Source organism: Bombina bombina, chromosome 5, assembly GCF_027579735.1.
Source record: "Bombina bombina isolate aBomBom1 chromosome 5, aBomBom1.pri, whole genome shotgun sequence".
NCBI classification, from domain to species: domain Eukaryota; kingdom Metazoa; phylum Chordata; class Amphibia; order Anura; family Bombinatoridae; genus Bombina; species Bombina bombina.
Window position 1 is genome coordinate 199,708,779 of NC_069503.1, and position 14,253 is coordinate 199,723,031.

The window sequence follows — 14,253 nt, forward strand, 5'->3', positions numbered from 1 at the left end:
GTGGCTTACATCAACCATCAGGAAGGAACTCTGAGTTCCTTATCCATGAAGGAGGTGACTCGGATTGTTCAGTGGCCGGAAGCTCACAATTACTGTCTATCTGCCATCCACATCCCAGGAGTGGACAACTGGGAAGTGGATTTCCTGAGCAGACAGACTTTTCATTCCGGGGAGTGGACTCTCCATCCAGAGGTGTTCTCCAGGTTAACCCTCAAATGGGGGGTGCCGGAGTTGGATCTGATGGCATCTCGACAGAATTCCAAGCTTCCAAGGTACGGTTCAAGGTCAAGAGATCTGTGGGCCGCCCTGATAGATGCTCTGGCGGTTCCTTGGGATTTCAGTCTAACTTACCTGTTTCCTCCATTTGCTCTCCTTCCACAAGTCATTGCTTGTATCAAACAGGAGAGAACATAGGTAATTCTAATAGCCCCTGCGTGGCCTCGCAGGATATGGTATGCAGACCTAGTGGAGATGTCTTCTCTTCCACCTTGGAGGCTGCCTCTGAGGAAGGACCTTCTAACTCGGGGTCCATTTCTTCATCCAAATCTTGTTTCTCTGAAGCTGACTGCTTGGAGATTGAACGCTTAGTTCTGTCTAAGCGATTCGGTAATTGAGAACATGATTCAGGCTTGCAAGCCAGTTACTAGAAAGATTTACCATAAGGTATGGAGTAAATATCTTTTTTGGTGTGAATCCAATGGCTACTCTTGGAGTAGGGTCAGGATTCCTAGGATTTTGTCTTTTCTCCAAGAAGGTCTGGAGTAGGGTTTGTCAGTCAGATTTCTGCATTATCTATTTTGTTACATAAGTGTCTGGCGGATGTGCCAGATGTTCAATCGTTTTGTCAGGACTTGATCAGGATCAGGCCTGTGTTTAAGTCTGTTGTTCCTCCTTGGAGCCTTAACCTTGTTCTTAAAGTTTTGCAGCAGGCTCCGTTTGAGCCATTGCATTCCATAGATATTAAGTTATTTTCTTGGAAGGTTTTGTTTCTTTTTGCTATCTCTTCTTCTCGGAGAGTTTCAGAACTCTCGGCCTTGCAGTGTGATTCTCCCTACCTTATCTTTCATGCGGATAAGGCGATTCTTCGTACTAAGTTGGGATTTCTTCCTAAAGTGGTTTCAGATAGAAATATTAATCAGGAAATTGTTGTTCCTTCACTATTTCCTAATCCTCCTCATAAGGAACGATGTTGTGCGTGCTCTAAAATTCTATCTTCAGGCTACTAAGGATTTTCGCCAGTCTTCTGTCCTGTTGGTTTCTCTGGAAAGCGTAAGGGTCAGAAAGCGACTGCTACTTCTCTTTCTCTCTGGTTGAGAAGTATAATTTGTTTTGCTTATGAGACTGCTGGTCAGCAGCCTCCTGAGAGAATTACGGCTCATTCCACGAAGGCTGTCTCCTCTTCTTGGGCTTTCAAAAATGAAGCTTCTGTGGAACAGATTTGCAAGGCTGCAACTTGGTCCTCTCTGCATACTTTTTCCAAATGTGATACTGTTTGCTGAGGCTTCTTTTGGGAGAAAGGTTCTTCAATCGGTGGTGCCTTCTGTTTAGGTTTTCCTGTCTTGTTATTCCTCCCTAGTCATCTGTGTCCTCTAGCTTGGGTATTTGTTCCCAATAGTAATTGATGACATTGTACACTCACCATATCTTAGGAAAGAAAACAAAATTTATGCTTACCTGATAAATTTATTTCCGGATATAGTGACAGGTTTTTTTTTTTACTAAACCTCAGGCACCTCTACACCTTTTTGTGTTATTCCTTATTTCCATTTTCCTATCAGTCGAATGACTGGGGATTGTGGGTAGGGGAGTGACACTTAACAGCTTTGCTGTGGTGCTCTTTGCAGCCTCCTGCTGGCCAGGATTGATATTCCCACAAGTAATTGATGAAGTTGTGGACTTGCCATATCCGGAAATAAATACAAGCATACATTTTGTTTTTCTCCCATTTTCCTGTAATTTAACATTAGAAATGAGCTTTTCAAATCCTTTGAGAATTGGAAGATGCACGCTGCAGACTAGCACTTAGTCCCTTTAAGAATGACAGAGAAGTTGTGCCTAAGAAGTGTCATGGCTTGTAACATTTAAAGGGACAGTCTACACAAAAATTGTTATTGTTTAAAAACATAGATAATGCCTTTTACTACCCATTCCCCAGCTTTGCACAACCGGCATTGTTATATTAATATACTTTATAACATTTAAACCTCTAAATTTCTGCCTGTTTCAAAGGCTCTATAGACAGCCTCTTAATCACATGCTTTTGTATTTGCTTTTCACAACAGGAGACTGATAGTTCATGTGGGCCATATAGATAACAATGTGTTCACGTCGGAGAAGTTATTTAAGAGTTAGCACAACCCAGTACTAAGTGCAACTCAATAGATTATAAAGTCAGTCATGTGATAATGGGGCTGTCAGAAGATGCTTAGATACAAGGTAATCACAGAGGTAAAAAGTATATTAATATAACTGTGTTGGTTGTGCAAAACTGGGTAATGGGTAATAAAGTGATTATCTATCTTTTAAACAATGCAAATTATACTGTAGACTGTCTCTTTAAAGCTTGCACCAAGAAAATAACTGCTCCATGCAGACAGTGAAATGCAACACCATACCATTTCTAAATTAATTGTGTGCTTAATATTTCTGATAATTTTACAAACTTTGTAAAATAGATTTAATTTTTTTATTTTATTTTTAAGCTCATTTTTAGGTGAATTGACAGAGTGTATCACATCAGGAGAAGTTGATGGCATTATGAGCTTGACTGCATCTTTACATGTGGCTTTTGCTTGCAGCAAGGGTAGGTTGATTATACTTCTCTCTATTTTAATTTTAGCATATGCTATGTTTGAGCAATACATAATTGCTAGTGTATGCAATAAAATGAACTATTCGTTTCATTATTCTACTTTTTACTCCTGACTCATTCAAAGTATACTGCAGTTTAGTTGTTTACCAGACTTATAAAGAAATACAGCTGTAATATATTCTTATAAGCCCATCCAAACAGAAGTGGGGTTTGTAAGTTACTGTATAGGTTGTGTAAGCTAATTGTTTAATGAAAAAAGAAAAATCCATAATGCATACTGACTGTCTCTGATATCTCTTGTCATATTTTTTGTAAAATATATATCCAGCACCCCTTCTGTACATGGCATGCTATCACATAAAGACATCTCAAACACATAGTTGTTATAGGTCCCCTCTTTTACTGCAAATCCATCTCCTGAAATCTTGCTATTAATGAACTAAAACTTATTTCTCCAACATAGGTGTGTCCGGTCCACGGCGTCATCCTTACTTGTGGGATATTCTCTTCCCCAACAGGAAATGGCAAAGAGCCCAGCAAAGCTGGTCACATGATCCCTCCTAGGCTCCGCCTACCCCAGTCATTCTCTTTGCCGTTGTACAGGCAACATCTCCACGGAGATGGCTTAGAGTTTTTTAGTGTTTAACTGTAGTTTTTCATTATTCAATCAAGAGTTTGTTATTTTCAAATAGTGCTGGTATGTACTATTTACTCAGAAACAGAAAAGAGATGAAGATTTCTGTTTGTATGAGGAAAATGATTTTAGCACCGTAACTAAAATCCATGGCTGTTCCACACAGGACTGTTGAGAGCAATTAACTTCAGTTGGGGGAACAGGGTGCAGTCTCTTACTGCTTGAGGTATGACACATTCTAACAAGACGATGTAATGCTGGAAGCTGTCATTTTCCCTATGGGATCCGGTAAGCCATGTTTATTAAGATAGTAAATAAGGGCTTCACAAGGGCTTATTAAGACTGTAGACTTTTTCTGGGCTAAATCGATTCATTATTAACACATATTTAGCCTTGAGGAATCATTTAATCTGGGTATTTTGATAAGATTATATCGGCAGGCACTGTTTTAGACACCTTATTCTTTAGGGACTTTCCCTAATCATTGTCAGAGCCTCATTTTCGCGCCGGTATGGCGCACTTGTTTTTGAGAACAATGGCATGCAGCTGCATGTGTGTGGAGCTCTGATACATAGAAAAGTCTTTCTGAAGGCATCATTTGGTATCGTATTCCCCTTTGGGCTTGGTTGGGTCTCAGCAAAGCAGATTCCAGGGACTGTAAAGGGGTTAAATATAAAAACGGCTCCGGTTCCGTTATTTTAAGGGTTAAAGCTTCCAAATTTGGTGTGCAATACTTTTAAGGCTTTAAGACACTGTGGTGAAATTTTGGTGAATTTTGAACAATTCCTTCATACTTTTTCGCAATTGCAGTAATAAAGTGTGTTTAGTTTAAAATTTAAAGTGACAGTAACGGTTTTATTTTAAAACGTTTTTTGTGCTTTGTTATCAAGTTTATGCCTGTTTAACATGTCTGAACTACCAGATAGATTGTGTTCTGACTGTGGGGAAACCAAGGTTCCTTCTCATTTAACTATATGTATTTTATGTCATAAAAAAATTTAGTAAAAATGATGCCCAAGATGATTCCTCAAGTGAGGGGAGTAAGCATGGTACTGCATCATCCCCTCCTTCGTCTACACCAGTCTTGCCCATACAGGAGGCCCCTAGTACATCTAGTGCGCCAATACTCCTTACTATGCAACATTTAACGGCTGTAATGGATAATTCTATCAAAAACATTTTAGCCAATATGCCCACTTATCAGCGAAAGCGCGACTGCTCTGTTTTAGAAAATTCTGTAGAGCATGAGAACGCTGATGATATGGTTTCTGAAGGGCCCCTACAACAGTCTGAGGGGGCCAGGGAGGTTTTGTCTGAGGGAGAAATTTCAGATTCAGGAAACATTTCTCAACAAGCTGAACCTGATGTGATTACTTTTAAATTTAAGTTGGAACATCTCCGCGCTCTGCTTAAGGAGGTGTTATCCAATTTGGATGATTGTGATTATCTGGTCATTCCAGAACCACTATGTAAAATGGAAAAGTTCTTAGAGGCCCCGGGGCCCCCCGAAGCTTTTCCTATATCCAAGCGGGTGGCGTACATTGTTAGTAAAGAATGGGACAGGCCCGGTATACCTTTAGTACCTCCCCCCATATTTATAAAATTGTTTTCCTATAGTCGACCCCAGAAAGGACTGATGGCAGACAGTCCCCAAGGTCGAGGGGGCGGTTTCTACTCTACACAAGCGCGCCACTATACCCATAGAAGATAGTTGTGCTTTCCAAGATCCTATGGATAAAAAATTAGAAGGTCTGCTAAAGATGTTTGTTCAGCAAGGTTCCCTTCTACAACCAATTGCATGCATTGTCCCTGTCACTGCAGCCGCGTGTTTCTAGTTTGATGAGCTAGGAAAGGCGATTATTAGTAATTCTTCTTCTTATGAGGAGATTATGGACAGAATTCGTGCTCTTAAATTGGCTAATTCTTTCACCCTAGACGCCACCTTGCAATTGGCTAGGTTAGCGGCGAAAAAATTCTGGGTTTGCTATTGTGGCGCAGAGCGCTTTGGTTAAAATCTTGGGCAGCGGATGCGTCTTCCAAGAACAAATTGCTTGACATTCCTTTCAAGGGGAAAACACTCTTTGGCCCTGACTTGAAAGAGATTATCTCTGATATCACTGGGGGCAAGGGCCACGCCCTTCCTCAGGATAGGTCTTTTCAAGACCAAAAATAAACCTAAGTTTCGTCCCTTTCGCAGAAACGGATCAGCCCCAAGGGCTACGTCCTCTAAGCAGGAAGGTAATACTTCTCAAGCCAATCCAGCCTGGAGACCTATGCAAGGCTGGAACAAAGGAAAGCAGGCCAGGAAACCTGCCACTGCTACCAAGACAGCATGAAATGCGGGCCCCCGATCCGGGACCGGATCTGGTGGGGGGCAGACTCTCTCTCTTCGCTCAGGCTGGGGCAAGAGATGTTCTGGATCCTTGGGCGCTAGAAATAGTCTCCCAAGGTTATTCTCTGGAGTTCAAGGGGCTTCCTCCAAGGGGGAGGTTCCACAGGTCTCAGTTGTCTTCAGACCACATAAGAAGACAAGCATTCTTACATTGGGTAGAAGACCTGCTAAAAATGGGAGTGATTCATCCTGTTCCATTAGGAGAACAAGGGATGGGGTTCTACTCCAATCTGTTCATAGTTCCCAAAAAAGAGGGAACGTTCAGACCAATCTTAGATCTCAAGATCTTGAACAAGTTTCTCAAGGTTCCATCGTTCAAGATGGAAACCATTCGAACACTTCTTCCTTCCATCCAGGAAGGTCAATTCATGACCAAGGTGGATTTCAAGGATGCGTATCTACATATTCCTATCCACAAGGAACATCATCGGTTCCTAAGGTTTGCATTCCTGGACAAGCATTTCCAGTTCGTGGCGTTTTCTTTCGGATTAGCCACTGCTCCTAGGATTTTCTCATAGGTACTAGGGTCCCTTCTGGCGGTGCTAAGACCAAGGGGCATTGCTGTAGTACCTTACTTGGACGACATTCTGATTCGAGCGTCGTCCCTTCCTCAAGTAAAGGCTCACACGGACATTGTCCTGGCCTTTCTCAGATCTCACGGATGGAAAGTGAACGTGGAAAAGAGTTCTCTATCTCCGTCAACGAGGGTTCCCTTCTTGGGAACTATAATAGACTCCTTAGAAATGAGGATTTTCTTCTGTTATGTGTGATCAGTCCACGGGTCATCATTACTTCTGGGATATTATCTGCTCCCCTACAGGAAGTGCAAGAGGATTCACCCAGCAGAGTTGCTATATAGCTCCTCCCCTCTACGTCACCTCCAGTCATTCTCTTGCACCCAAAGACTAGATAGGAGGTGTGAGAGGACTATGGTGATTATACTTAGTTTTTAGAACTTCAATCAAAAGTTTGTTATTTTACAATAGCACCGGAGCGTGTTATTACCTCTCTGGCAGAGTTTGAAGAAGAATCTACCAGAGTTTTTCCTATGATTTTAACCCGAGTAGTTAAGATCATATTGCTGTTTCTCGGCCATCTGAGGGAGGTAAAAACTTCAGATCAGGGGACAGCGGGCAGTTGAATCTGCATTGAGGTATGTAGCAGTTTTTATTTTCTGAATGGAATTGATGAAAAAATCCTGCCATACCGTTATAATGAACATGTATGTATACTCTACACTTTAGTATTCTGGGGATGGTATTTCACCGGAATTACTCTGTAAAAGTACATTAAACCTTTTAATAGGTATTTTTCATGTTAAACGTTTTTTGCTGGAATGTAGAATCGTTTGCATTAATGAGGTACTGAGTGAATAAATATTTGGGCATTATTTTTCCACTTGGCAGTTTGCTTGTTTTAATTATGACAGTTTCGTTTCTCTCTCACTGCTGTGTGTGAGAGGGAGGGGCCGTTTTTGGCGCTCTTTGCTACGCATCAAAAATTTCCAGTCAGTTACTCTTGTATTTTCTGCATGATCCGGTTCATCTCTAACAGAACTCAGGGGTCTTCAAACTTCTTTGAAGGGAGGTAGATTCTCTCAGCAGAGCTGTGAGACTTATATAGTGACTGTGATTTAAAACGTTGCTCTGTAGTTTTTATGTTTAAAATTTAATTAGTGTTATTTTACTAATGGGAACAAACCTTTGCTAAAAGTTGTGTTGTTTTTAAAGAGTGATGCTATAACTGTTTTTCAGTTCATTATTTCAACTGTCATTTAATCGTTTAGTGCTTCTTGAGGCACAGTACGTTTTTGTTAAATAAGATTGTAACCGAGTTGCATGTTTATTGCTAGTGTGTTAAACATGTCTGATTCAGAGGAAGATACCTGTGTCATTTGTTCCAATGCCAAGGTGGAGCCCAATAGAAATTTATGTACTAACTGTATTGATGCTACTTTAAATAAAAGCCAATCTGTACAAATTGAACAAATTTCACCAAACAGCGAGGGGGGAGTTATGCCGACTAACTCGCCTCACGTGTCAGTACCTGCATCTCCCGCCCGGGAGGTGCGTGATATTATGGCGCCTAGTACATCTGGGCAGCCATTACAGATAACATTACAAGATATGGCTACTGTTATGACTGAAGTTTTGGCTAAATTACCAGAACTAAGAGGCAAGCGTGATCACTCTGGGGTGAGAACAGAGTGCGCTGATAATTCTAGGGCCATGTCTGATACTGCGTCACAGCTTGCAGAGCATGAGGACGGAGAGCTTCATTCTGTAGGTGACGGTTCTGATCCAAGCAGATTGGATTCAGATATTTCAAATTTTAAATTTAAATTGGAAAACCTCCGTGTATTACTAGGGGAGGTCTTAGCGGCTCTTAACGATTGTAACACTGTTGCAATACCAGAGAAAATGTGTAGGTTGGATAAATACTTTGCGGTACCGGCGAGTACTGACGTTTTTCCTATACCTAAGAGATTAACTGAAATTGTTACTAAGGAGTGGGATAGACCCGGTGTGCCGTTCTCACCCCTCCAATATTTAGAAAGATGTTTCCAATAGACGCCACCACACGGGACTTATGGCAAACGGTCCCTAAGGTGGAGGGAGCAGTTTCTACTTTAGCTAAGCGTACCACTATCCCGGTGGAGGATAGCTGTGCTTTTTCAGATCCTATGGATAAAAAATTAGAGGGTTACCTTAAGAAAATGTTTGTTCAACAAGGTTTTATATTGCAACCCCTTGCATGCATCGCGCCGATTACGGCTGCGGCAGCATTTTGGATTGAGTCTCTGGAAGAGAACCTTAGTTCAGCTACGCTGGACGACATTACGGACAGGCTTAGAGTCCTTAAACTAGCTAATTCATTCATTTCGGAGGCCGTAGTACATTTAACCAAACTTACGGCTAAGAATTCAGGATTCGCCATTCAGGCACGTAGGGCGCTGTGGCTAAAATCCTGGTCGGCTGATGTAACTTCTAAGTCCAAATTACTTAATATACCTTTCAAGGGGCAAACTTTATTTGGGCCCGGTTTGAAAGAAATTATTGCTGACATTACAGGAGGTAAGGGCCACGCTCTACCTCAAGACAAAGCCAAAGCTAAGGCTAGACAGTCTAATTTTCGTCCCTTTCGGAATTTCAAAACAGGAACAGCATCAACTTCCACTGCACCAAAACAGGAAGGAGCTGTTGCTCGTTACAGACAAGGCTGGAAACCTAACCAGTCCTGGAATAAGGGCAAGCAGGCCAGGAAACCTGCTGCTGCCCCTAAGACAGCATGAACCGAGGGCCCCCGATCCGGGACCGGATCTAGTGGGGGGCAGACTCTCTCTCTTCGTCCAGGCTTGGGCAAGAGATGTCCAGGATCCCTGGGCGCTAGAGATCATATCTCAGGGATACCTTCTAGACTTCAAATTCTCTCCCCCAAGAGGGAGATTTCATCTGTCAAGGTTGTCAACAAACCAAATAAAGAAAGACGCGTTTCTACGCTGTGTACAAGATCTATTATTAATGGGAGTGATCCATCCGGTTCCGCGGTCGGAACAAGGACAAGGGTTTTACTCAAACCTGTTTGTGGTTCCCAAAAAAGAGGGAACTTTCAGGCCAATCTTGGATTTAAAGATCCTAAACAAATTCCTAAGAGTTCCATCGTTCAAAATGGAAACTATTCGGACAATCTTACCCATGATCCAAGAGGGTCAGTACATGACCACAGTGGATTTAAAGGATGCTTACCTTCACATACCGATTCACAAAGATCATTACCGGTATCTAAGGTTTGCCTTCTTAAACAGGCATTACCAGTTTGTAGCCCTTCCATTCGGATTGGCTACGGCTCCAAGAATCTTCACAAAGGTTCTGGGTGCCCTTCTGGCGGTACTAAGACCGCGAGGAATTTCGGTAGCTCCGTACCTAGACGACATTCTGATACAAGCTTCAAGCTTTCAAACTGCCAAGTCTCATACAGAGTTAGTTCTGGCATTTCTAAGGTCGCATGGATGGAAAGTGAACGAAAAGAAGAGTTCTCTCTTTCCTCTCACAAGAGTTCCATTCTTGGGGACTCTTATAGATTCTGTAGAAATGAAGATTTATCTGACAGAAGACAGATTAACAAAGCTTCTAAATGCATGCCGTGTCCTTCATTCCATTCAACTCCCGTCAGTAGCTCAATGCATGGAGGTGATCGGCTTAATGGTAGCGGCAATGGACATAGTACCCTTTGCACGCCTACATCTCAGACCGCTGCAATTGTGCATGCTGAGTCAGTGGAATGGGGATTACTCAGATTTGTCCCCCACTCTGAATCTGGATCAAGAGACCAGAAACTCTCTTCTATGGTGGCTTTCTCGGCCACATCTGTCCAGGGGGATGCCATTCAGCAGGCCGGACTGGACAATTGTAACAACAGACGCCAGCCTACTAGGTTGGGGCGCTGTCTGGAATTCTCTGAAGGCTCAGGGACAATGGAGTCAGGAGGAAAGTCTCCTGCCAATAAACATTCTGGAATTGAGAGCAGTTCTCAATGCCCTTCTAGCTTGGCCCCAGTTAAAAACTCGGGGGTTCATCAGATTTCAGTCGGACAACATCACGACTGTAGCTTACATCAACCATCAGGGAGGGACAAGAAGCTCCCTAGCAATGATGGAAGTATCAAAGATATTTCGCTGGGCAGAGTCTCACTCTTGCCACCTGTCAGCAATCCACATCCCGGGAGTAGAGAACTGGGAGGCGGATTTCTTGAGTCGCCAGACTTTTCATCCGGGGGAGTGGGAACTTCATCCGGAGGTCTTTGCCCAAATACTTCGACGTTGGGGCAAACCAGATATAGATCTCATGGCGTCTCGCCAGAACGCCAAACTTCCTCGCTACGGATCCAGATCCAGGGATCCGGGAGCGGTTCTGATAGATGCTTTGACAGCACCTTGGAACTTCAGGATGGCTTATGTGTTTCCACCCTTCCCGCTGATTCCTCGATTGATTGCCAAAATCAAACAGGAGAGAGCATCAGTGATTCTAATAGCACCTGCATGGCCACGCAGGACTTGGTATGCAGATCTAGTGGACATGTCATCCTGTCCGCCTTGGTCTCTACCTCTAAGACAGGACCTTCTGATACAGGGTCCATTCAAACATCAAAATCTAACTTCTCTGAAGCTGACTGCTTGGAAATTGAACGCTTGATTTTATCAAAACGTGGTTTTTCTGAGTCGGTTATTGATACCCTGATACAGGCTAGGAAGCCTGTTACCAGAAAGATTTACCATAAAATATGGCGTAAATACCTATACTGGTGTGAATCCAAAGATTACTCCTGGAGTAAGGTTAGGATTCCTAGGATATTGTCCTTTCTACAAGAAGGTTTAGAAAAGGGTTTATCGGCTAGCTCATTAAAGGGACAGATCTCAGCTCTGTCCATCTTGTTACACAAGCGTCTGTCAGAAAATCCAGACGTCCAGGCATTTTGTCAGGCTTTAGCTAGGATCAAGCCTGTGTTTAAAACTGTTGCTCCGCCTTGGAGTTTAAACTTAGTTCTTAACGTTTTACAGGGTGTTCCGTTCGAACCCCTTCATTCCATTGATATAAAATTGTTATCTTGGAAAGTTCTATTTTTAATGGCTATTTCCTCGGCTCGAAGAGTCTCTGAATTATCAGCCTTACATTGTGATTCTCCTTATCTGATCTTTCACTCAGACAAGGTAGTTCTGCGTACTAAACCTGGGTTCTTACCTAAGGTAGTCACTAACAGGAATATCAATCAAGAAATTGTTGTTCCATCCTTGTGTCCAAATCCTTCTTCAAAGAAGGAACGTCTTCTACACAATCTGGATGTAGTTCGTGCCCTCAAGTTCTACTTGCAGGCAACTAAGGATTTTCGACAAACGTCTTCCCTGTTTGTCGTGTACTCTGGTCAGAGGAGAGGTCATAAGGCTTCGGCTACCTCTCTCTCCTTCTGGCTTCGTAGCATAATTCGTTTAACCTATGAGACTGCTGGACAGCAGCCTCCTGAAAGAATTACAGCTCATTCTACTAGAGCTGTGGCTTCCACTTGGGCCTTTAAGAATGAGGCCTCTGTTGAACAGATTTGCAAGGCTGCAACTTGGTCTTCGCTTCATACTTTTTCCAAATTTTACAAATTTGACACTTTTGCTTCTTCGGAGGCTATTTTTGGGAGAAAGGTTCTTCAGGCAGTGGTTCCTTCTGTATAATGAGCCTGCCTATCCCTCCCGTCATCCGTGTACTTTTGCTTTGGTATTGGTATCCCAGAAGTAATGATGACCCGTGGACTGATCACACATAACAGAAGAAAACATAATTTATGCTTACCTGATAAATTCCTTTCTTCTGTTGTGTGATCAGTCCACGGCCCGCCCTGTTTTTTAAGGCAGGTAAATATTTTTTAAATTATAATCCAGTCACCACTACACCCTTGGCTTCTCCTTTCTCGTTGGTCTTTGGTCGAATGACTGGAGGTGACGTAGAGGGGAGGAGCTATATAGCAACTCTGCTGGGTGAATCCTCTTGCACTTCCTGTAGGGGAGCAGATAATATCCCAGAAGTAATGATGACCCGTGGACTGATCACACAACAGAAGAAAGGAATTTATCAGGTAAGCATAAATTATGTTTTTCTGACAGAAGCCAGAAAAACAAAACTTCTAGACTCTTGTCGGATACTTCATTCCGTTCCTCTTCCTTCCATAGCGCAGTGCATGGAAGTGATAGGTTTGATGGTAGCGGCAATGGACATAGTTCCTTTTGTGCGCATTCATCTAAGACCATTACAACTGTTCATGCTCAGTCAGTGGAATGGGGACTATTCAGACTTGTCTCCGAAGATACAAGTAAATCAGAGGACCAGAGACTCATTCCGTTGGTGGCTGTCCCTGGACAACCTGTCACAAGGGATGACCTTCCGCAGACCAGAGTGGGTCATTGTCACGACCGACGCCAGTCTGATGGGCTGGGGCGCGGTCTGGGGATCCCTGAAAGCTCAGGGTCTTTGGTCTCGGGTAGAATCTCTTCTACCGATAAATATTCTGGAACTGAGAGCGATATTCAATGCTCTCAAAGCTTGGCCTCAGCTAGCGAGGGCCAAGTTCATACATCAACCATCAGGGGGGAACAAGGAGTTCCCTAGCGATGGAAGAAGTGACCAAAATCATTCTATGGGCGGAGTCTCACTCCTGCCACCTGTCTGCTATCCACATCCCAGGAGTGGAAAATTGGGAAGCGGATTTTCTGAGTCGTCAGACATTGCATCCGGGGGAGTGGGAACTCCATCCGGAAATCTTTGCCCAAGTCACTCAACCGTGGGGCATTCCAGACATGGATCTGATGGCCTCTCGTCAGAACTTCAGAGTTCCTTACTACGGGTACAGATCCAGGGATCCCAAGGCGGCTCTAGTGGATGCACTAGTAGCACCTTGGACCTTCAAACTAGCTTATGTGTTCCCGCCGTTTCCTCTCATCCCCAGGCTGGTAGCCAGGATCAATCAGGAGAGGGCGTCGGTGATTTTGATAGCTCCTGCGTGGCCACGCAGGACTTGGTATGCAGATCTGGTGAATATGTCATCGGCTCCACCATGGAAGCTACCTTTGAGACGAGACCTTCTTGTTCTAGGTCCGTTCGACCCGCTCCAGCTGACTGCTTGGAGATTGAACGCTTGATCTTATCAAAGCGAGGGTTCCCAGATTCTGTTATTAATACTCTTGTTCAGGCCTGAAAGCCTGTAACCAGAAAAATTACCACATAATTTGGTATATCTGTTGGTGTGAATCTGCAGGATTCCCTTGGGACAAGGTTAAGATTCCTAAGAGTCTATCCTTCCTTCGAGAAGGATTGGAAAAAGGATTATCTGCAAGTTCCTTGATGGGACAGATTTCTGCCTTGTCTGTGTTACTTCACAAAAAGCTGGCAGCTGTGCCAGATGTTCTAGCCTTTGTTCAGGCTCTGGTTAGAATCAAGCCTGTTTACAAAATTTTGACTCCTCCTTGGAGTCTCAACCTAGTTCTTTCAGTTCTTCAGGGGGTTCCGTTTGAACCCTTACATTCCGTTGATATTAAGTTATTATCTTGGAAAGTTTTGTTTTTGGTTGCAATTTCTTCTGCTAGAAGAGTTTCAGAATTATCTGCTCTGCAGTGTTCTTCTCCTTATCTGGTGTTCCATGCAGATAAGGTGGTTTTGCGTACTAAACCTGGTTTTCTTCCAAAAGTTGTTTCTAACAAAAACATTAACCAGGAGATAGTTGTGCCTTCTTTGTGTCCTAATCCAGTTTCAAAGAAGGAACGTTTGTTGCACAACTTGGATGTAGTTCGTGCTCTCAAATTTTACTTAGCAGCTACTAAGGATTTCAGACAAACTTTGTCTTTGTTTGTTGTTTATTCTGGTAAACGGAGAGGTCAAA

General features: G+C 43.1%; 1 protein-coding gene across 1 annotated transcript in view; it reads left to right on the top strand.

Moving 5' to 3' along the window:
- NCAPG2 (non-SMC condensin II complex subunit G2) overlaps positions 1–14,253 on the top strand; it is a 365,294-nt gene that overhangs the window by 291,572 nt on the left and 59,469 nt on the right. The window contains exon 26 of the mRNA XM_053713827.1: positions 2,703–2,803. Coding sequence (XP_053569802.1) covers positions 2,703–2,803 — 101 coding nt within the window. The remainder of the gene's footprint in view (positions 1–2,702; positions 2,804–14,253) is intronic.